Source organism: Penaeus vannamei, chromosome 1, assembly GCF_042767895.1.
Source record: "Penaeus vannamei isolate JL-2024 chromosome 1, ASM4276789v1, whole genome shotgun sequence".
NCBI classification, from domain to species: Eukaryota; Metazoa; Arthropoda; class Malacostraca; order Decapoda; family Penaeidae; genus Penaeus; species Penaeus vannamei.
The window spans coordinates 56,551,496-56,558,995 of NC_091549.1; the positions used below are offsets into that span (position 1 = coordinate 56,551,496).

Below are 7,500 nucleotides of genomic sequence, written 5' to 3' on the forward strand. Positions count from 1 at the left end.
TAAAATAATAGGTAGAGGGTATTGGCTAATGATATACTGAGTTACAGATACTTAGCTGCAGGGTGCAAGCTAGAAAACAGCATCATAAAACAATGTACTACAATTATCTCCAAGCAATATTTTCTTCAAATCATGAAACTTAATCTAATTGTGCATTATTTTGCCTATTTGCTAAATATTTTTCAACACTAAAGACAATTTCCTTATGCATAATGATAAAGAATCCTTAAAGTTTCCAACAATGTTACAATTTTTTATGAAATCTGATCTAATGACTTTCTAAGATTTACTAAGAGCTACCATGCAGTTAACCTTGTAAGTCTAGAGAAACTTCAGAAAAATTACAAAAAGACTTACCTGCAAAACAAAGCCCAGGGGTCTAAACACACCAGCTGCCACAGGTATTCCAACTAGATTGTATATTGATGCAAACACAAAATTCAGATGGATCCGTCGCACAGTCTTCTTTGACAGATCAAGGCACGCCACCACATCTATGAGGTCATTCTGGAACATTACATATCCCTCTATTAGTGTGAATCACTTATACAGCAGTTATGAATGGAATGCCTATCAGTTAGCACAATTTACACAAATTGTATAAAAAACCTAGCATTTCTTTTGATGTAAAGTATAGTTTAGGTTTACTGAAGAAGTATTCACACAAAGGCAGTGTTTTCAACAAGAGAAAAAAATCAAGAAAAGTCAAAGCATAAATCTTAGGACCATTTAAAAGGTTAAGTGAAATCCCTTGACCTCCACCTTCTAATAATCAAGATCCTATCATACAGATCCTTCAAATTTTTCAAACCAAATGTAAACACTATGTCATCCTTGTATTATAAAAATAATCTTTACCCTAATGAGCACGACGTCTGCTGCTTCCACGGCCACATCAGTACCAGAGGATATGGCTATACCAACATCTGCTTGAGCAAGCGCTGGGGAGTCATTCACGCCATCGCCTACCATGGCCACTTTCTGGCCCGCTTCTTGCAATAGCTTCACTTTCTTGACCTATGGGAGAAGGTGACTTTCATAAGGCTTTGATTTTTATTTTCATCTAAGTAGTTTAAATTTTCTCATAAAAGGTTCTTCAAATAAAGCCTAGGAAGGGTGAGATTTAAAAGGTAAGGTATGACTAAAGAGGGCAGTGCATGCTACAGTAACACAAAAGTATTGTGTGACTAGAAAATAGATTATCCGATAGATGGAAAATGATCTCTTTATATGATGTCCCCAACTCTTATAATGTTGGATCTGGTACAGCTGTTGTGTCTAGATTTGAGCTTTCATTTGGTCTTTTCTCATGGAAGAAAAGCTGATAAGGCAAGTAAAAGAAGTATTTAGATTTGAGGGATTGCCAGGGTGGCTTTACCTTGACCTCCACAACTGCCCTGATTGAACATAGTTGACTCAAATGCTATCTCCAATCAGACACCCCTACCCGATCCCTAAATGCTTCAATATCAAGCCCTTCTGCCAGATAAAAAAGCCTTTCATACTGCCTAAAGAGAAGTCAACAAAAAGACATCCTAAGTCTCTACTACCTTGTGTGTGGGCAGAAGCTCAGCAAAAACCCTGTTGATTCCGACTTGTCTGGCAATGGCAGCTGCTGTCTTCTGGTTGTCCCCGGTCAGAAGCACTACGTCCAGCCCCTTCTTCTTCAGGGAGTACACAGCCAGTGATGCCTCTGGCTTGACGGTATCAGCAACAGCCAGCATTCCAAGAAGTTGCCCTGGGAAAAGGAGAGGACTGAGCAAACTCTTATAGACACAGATTATTAATGCAAATGAACTATGAAGAAAGGTATGAAAGAAAGGAAGCAAAAAATAATATAGAGGATGATCTGCTGATCATTGTTATTTTGTTATATTTTTACTCATTGGAAATGATATTTGTACATTTCTTATACACATAAATCAATAAAAAATGCAAGCTATCTACTGTGCTATTCTATATGCATTATGAGCAAAGACAAAGGAAGTTAGAATAACTAGCTTCAGCCTAATTATTCCTAAAATACTTTTGTACCATACTCTAAACTAACCATTGACAGCAGCCAAGACTGCAGTGCGACCAAGCTGTTCTTGTTCTGTCATTTGGTCGTCAGCGTTCTTTGGTACATCTATTCCATTCTGCTTCATCCACTCTCGGTTACCAATGAGTACCTGAAATGCGTTCTCATTCTGTAACACTTCTTGATAATAATATGCATAATGAATACTTTCTTAAAGTAATATGACCACCAAGACAATAATAATGACCAATGACATATTACAGTGCTTTAAAGATATATCTTTACACAGGAATAAAAAAAATTTTGGTGCTGACAAAAAATATACTCTTTCCATAATGATTCTCATAAATAATAGTAAACAGATATTGGCAATGAATGTAGTGACTCCAATAAAACAAAATATCTAAATTTAAAACTACATACTCAAGGAAACTTCCATACCAATTATTTTTCATTTGGTTTATCCGACAGCCACACAGGTCTATAGCCCCCACATCACAAATGACATTAAAGTCACACAATTTCAATTAACCAGATCCCTCTGAAGGAAATGTACGTTTTTATACTTCTTTCATAGGTCGATCAGCCTCAGTACCTGGTATGGCTCCTGAACACTTTTGCCTTCAGAGGTGCTAGACATCGAGCCAGGTGAGATGAGGGGAATCTCCTCACTGCTTGGGGACTGGCGTGAGGCCTGGGTGCAATCCACTAGAACGTCACCAATGAGGAACAAGTCTTCGTGTCTTTCAGGCATACGACCATTCAGTTCGGTCAATCTGTTGGAGAAGGGGCATTAGCCTCATATATGTTCCACTTTCACTTCTCAAAATCATATATATGTATATATGATGATTATATGGCAAACCTGATTTACTAAGACAAATCAACCCTAGTTACAGAAAAGCTCATAACATCATCAATCTAAAATATCAATAACTGATCATAAAGTTCTTTACAGAACTACTTTCCACTACTTTCCCAAATCAGAAAGTTTCAACTGTCACATCAGACATAACCAGGTTTACTCACCCATACTCATTAATATAATTAACAGTCAAATTCTTCACATTGAGCAGCATCTCCGATGTCATGGCAGCCTGGATGATGTGCTGCGTCCCGGATATTGTGCATTGGAGACCAAAGCCAGACACTGCCCTAAAGTCCTTGCACTGTGCATTCAGGTTGCCCAAACACTGCTGGCAGAACTTGGAGATGGCTGTTAAAGGAAGTATGCAAGTTGTCATTAAAAGTCTCACTTCTTCATTGGATAACAAACTAGAAGAGTAAAGAATGTATCAAAATGTGACTAAAAGAGTGAAAAAGAAAAACTGTTCTTATACGTACTTCTAAAAGTTTTATCAAACATTAAATCCGCCATTATCATTTCAGGCGTTATACTTCACAGAGCAATAAAAGTTCTGCTTAGTGAGAGAAATCACACTGAACAAGGAAAGAAGTTTCTCTATGGGTGTAAAGACATATTCAAAGAAATATAACATGAACAAAGAACGTACCAGTAGCAATGGGGTGTTCACTATTGAACTCAGCTGCTCCAACAATCACCAAGAACTGTGCTAGGGAACAGACTGTCTCATCAGCATACAGGCAGAGTTTGGCTAGAGTTGGTGTGCCATGGGTGATAGTCCCAGTCTTGTCAAAGACTACAGTCTTTACCTGGGGAGAAAACGAAATGTCAGGTCTGTGCACCACAGCCCAAAGAAAATTCCACTTTTCGTTAAAATCATGTACACACAATCGAAAGGACATGACTCAAGGTAGCTCAGTAATATACTGTGTTAACAAGTAACGCAAAGTCTCTTCAATTACCTTGTGTGCATTCTCTAAGGGTTCTGCTCCCTTTATCAGGATTCCATTCGTTGCCCCGACACCTGTGCCAACCATAACAGCAGTGGGAGTTGCCAGCCCAAGGGAACAGGGGCAGGCAATGGCCAGAACAGTGATAGCACATCGGAATGCAAACTCAAATACAATTTCAGTTTGACTATATCCATCATTTAACTGTAGAAGGAATAAAGAGGAAACTCCTTTATATATATATATACTACAAATCAAATATATGAAATTTACGGTTTGAAATATGCCAAGTTCAAAGCTCTCTGTTTATAGCAAAATGGTATATCATCTCTGAGAATTGTTTTTCTGCAAATACCCTGAAAGTACCCACAGGAAATACAATATATCATAAAAAGATAAAAGCAGGTTTTAAAGAATATCTATAAATAAGATAAAGGTATAAAATAAGAAGGTCTCTTGATGGAAAGCCACAAAAATTAACTTCTGGCACATTCAAACACATAAACTGATATGGATAAAACATATCAGACATACACTGGTTACGCAGAGCATAAATTAATCAAGACAACAAGGAGATTTAAACTGTGTAATATCCTCTATCAAATGTTTGAATATGACCTCATTTAAAAATAGATATTGCTTTCCAGCAGTTTATCCCTCCTAAATTATTGATTGCAAAATTGCAGTAGAATGGTTAGTTTCTTGTAATAAGCATACCTTTTCATGGTAACTTTTGTCAACAAGCTCAATGTTGACATAGCCGACGATGATCCAGCTCATGAGGGTGAGCGATGAAACAGTGACGACCATGGGAACAAAATAACCCGCGATCTTATCTGCAAGCTGCTGAATAGGGGCCTTTGATGTCTGTGCTTCCTCTACTAGTTTCACAATCTGTAATACACCATATGCTTAGTGAAGCTGCAAAAATTCATACATATAAGGACAAAGAAAATAAAAACCACTGTAAACCAGTAAAAAATCTTCACTGACTTCACAACTCAACCTAGAACAATACGGTCTAGACTGAAAATAAGAAACAATAAGCTGCGAGTACTGACTTGAGCAAGAGTGGTATCATTTCCAATATGTGTGGCCTTCATCAGAAGCAGGCCATTCTGGTTTATGGATCCTCCGATGACTTGCGAGTCCACTTTCTTGGTCACTGGCATGGACTCGCCTGTTATGAGAGATTCATCCACCATGCTGTTTCCTGACATGACAACACCATCCACAGGTATCTTCTCACCAGGTTTTACCTATAAGAAAGACTATGGTATAGATGGTGCATAAAACGTACCTTTACAAGAGAAAAAAATGCAATTTCTGCCAGAGAACTATAAGTTTTCCTCCAGAGAACTATAAATGTTTTAAGTCCTCAAGCAGTCAATTTATTTTTCACCTTTTGTTTTCTAGATATGTTCAATTCCAATTCATCAACTTTAAAGATGCACTTTTTCATACAGCTTAGAACTAATGCATATTCAAGAATACAGTCTTATAAGTGTTCTGTGAAGGAAAAATTAAATCCAAAGTGTAAATATCATACAAACCATATACTTACTTTCAGTATGTCTCCTCTCTGAATAAGATTAACGTCTATGATCTTATCTGTGCTAGTGTCACTGTCTTTGTCAAGAACAACTAATGTAGCTTCTGTGGCCTGCAGTGACATCAACTTAGCTAAGGCCTCAGATGTTTTGCCCTGTTGAGCAAAAGCAAAGTCAATCATATGCTTATTAAATTATTATATAAACACTTTCTCTTCCATATTTATCCCAATTCTCAAGTCATTTGCTCCTGAACTAATTCCATGATTTAATGTAAAACTCTAATATGAAGTGTAATGATCATGACTGCATTTTATGCTTGCCCAAGATTTCTAATAACATCAAGTAGAGAATAAGTGCTTGACAAGTTACAGCAATCCCTTGTCTCACCTTTGCAATGTGTTCTAGCCACCGCCCAAGTGATACAAACACTAACAACATGGGCGGGGTGTCAAAGAAAGTCATGGGGCTTGCGGTCTGCTGGAGGGCCATAGCAGCAATGACAACGCCCAGGGAATAGAAGTATGATATTGTTGTGGCTAACATGATGAGAACGTCCATATTTGCTGTCCTGTGCCGGATAGCTTTGAATGCTTGTGTGTAGAAGTGACGACCACCTATAAACTGTGTAAGTTCAGTTAAGATTACTGACAGAGACAACAAACATTATTATGGAATGCAGAAAAAAAAAATATAAATACATCTGCAAATATGATAAACAATATTAATCATATGTACAATTGCCTTATGGAATGCAGAAAAAAAAAAATAAATACATCTACAAATATGATAAATAATATCAATCATATGTACAATTGCAGTCATACCTGGACAGGAGTTGCCAGGAGGAAAAGCAGAAGATTCTCCAGTGAAAGGCCTGGGAGGACGCAGCACATCTCGACGTGCGACATGTGCTCCATCATGGCCATGAAATAGACCATCACCAACATGGCCGGCACTCCTAAAAAGACAATGTCCAACAATGATGTATTTGCTAAGCACTTATAATGTAATAATTCATAGCACAAAGTCTATAATCTACACATAAATCTGCTATGATCTTTTCCATTTGTGACACAACTAGATCCTATAAGTTAGCATAAAACGAAGGACCAAACAAAACATCAGAACCCTCTATAAACGATTCTCCTCATATACCAACTCGGGAAGAAGTTCTTCTCTTACACAACAACTAACTGTTCTAGTGTTACTTACCAAAGAGGAGGGAAATTATGAACGAGTTCCTCCATTTTCTGATTTCCTTCTTGTGGTCAAGGTAGTTGCCTCTTCCCATGTCACCTGTATGCAGGGTAGCAGTAAAACCCAAGCCCTGCAAGGTAAAAGATATATTTGAAACAAAAGATGAAAAAGATACATTCTTGTTAAAATCTTACTGAAAAGGATTATACATATAATGAAGTCTGCAGATAATTCAACAGTTTATATACAATGACATAAATACTTATCCTATGAGCTCACGTTTACCCCTGGCAACTCACGTTAATGCAGTCAATAATATCTCGAGGACCAGTGATTGCAGGATCAAAAACAAACTTGCCCCTCTCAGTTGCCAAAGCCACCACTGCCGACTTGAGGCCTTTCATTTTCATAACATTGGACTCAATGGCATAAACACACGATGAACAAGTCATTCCTGCAATCTTTAAAATGGATTAGACTGATGAACTACCCATCGCTGTAAAATGCTACAGACTATCAGAACAGAATCTATAATTCTTCTTTTTTTTATATATAAAAAGATGCTTGGTCATGCAAACTTCATATTAGTTCAAAAGACTAATGACATATGTCCTTTGCCCATATAATTCAGTGACATAAAGCAATACATAGCATGGATAAAATAGATGACAACAGACTTATGGTAAAATTGCAAAAAAAATTTGCCCTAGCTTTAACACACTCAAAATACAGTACTGAAGAGAAAAACAAACAACTTCATGTCAGGAAACAAGAAGAAAGCCTAATAGTTGCAGAACAGTTGTATACAGAACCCCTAATGAGTCACCAATCATAACGCATGTGCTTACTTCCAGATCTACTTCTCCTTGGCCGACCCCCTCGTCTAACACGGAAGACGGGAAGCCCAGTTCTGTG

The 7,500-nt window shown here is 37.5% G+C and overlaps 1 protein-coding gene across 5 annotated transcripts in view; it reads right to left on the bottom strand.

Annotated features, from left to right (window-relative positions):
• The window catches only part of ATP7 (copper-transporting ATPase 1), a 46,170-nt gene that overhangs the window by 7,949 nt on the left and 30,721 nt on the right, over positions 1–7,500 (bottom strand). For all 5 annotated transcript variants that reach the window (XM_070125089.1, XM_070125081.1, XM_070125095.1 and 2 more), the window contains exons 8-23: positions 7,434–7,500; positions 6,885–7,046; positions 6,601–6,715; positions 6,213–6,346; positions 5,776–6,009; positions 5,400–5,540; positions 4,897–5,094; positions 4,553–4,729; positions 3,848–4,039; positions 3,535–3,694; positions 3,050–3,236; positions 2,616–2,796; positions 2,051–2,171; positions 1,551–1,738; positions 859–1,017; positions 358–507 (exon numbers count right to left, since the gene is read on the bottom strand). The exon at positions 7,434–7,500 is cut by the window's right edge and continues 94 nt beyond it. In XM_070125089.1, coding sequence (XP_069981190.1) covers positions 358–507; positions 859–1,017; positions 1,551–1,738; positions 2,051–2,171; positions 2,616–2,796; positions 3,050–3,236; positions 3,535–3,694; positions 3,848–4,039; positions 4,553–4,729; positions 4,897–5,094; positions 5,400–5,540; positions 5,776–6,009; positions 6,213–6,346; positions 6,601–6,715; positions 6,885–7,046; positions 7,434–7,500 — 2,566 coding nt within the window. The remainder of the gene's footprint in view (positions 1–357; positions 508–858; positions 1,018–1,550; positions 1,739–2,050; positions 2,172–2,615; positions 2,797–3,049; positions 3,237–3,534; positions 3,695–3,847; positions 4,040–4,552; positions 4,730–4,896; positions 5,095–5,399; positions 5,541–5,775; positions 6,010–6,212; positions 6,347–6,600; positions 6,716–6,884; positions 7,047–7,433) is intronic.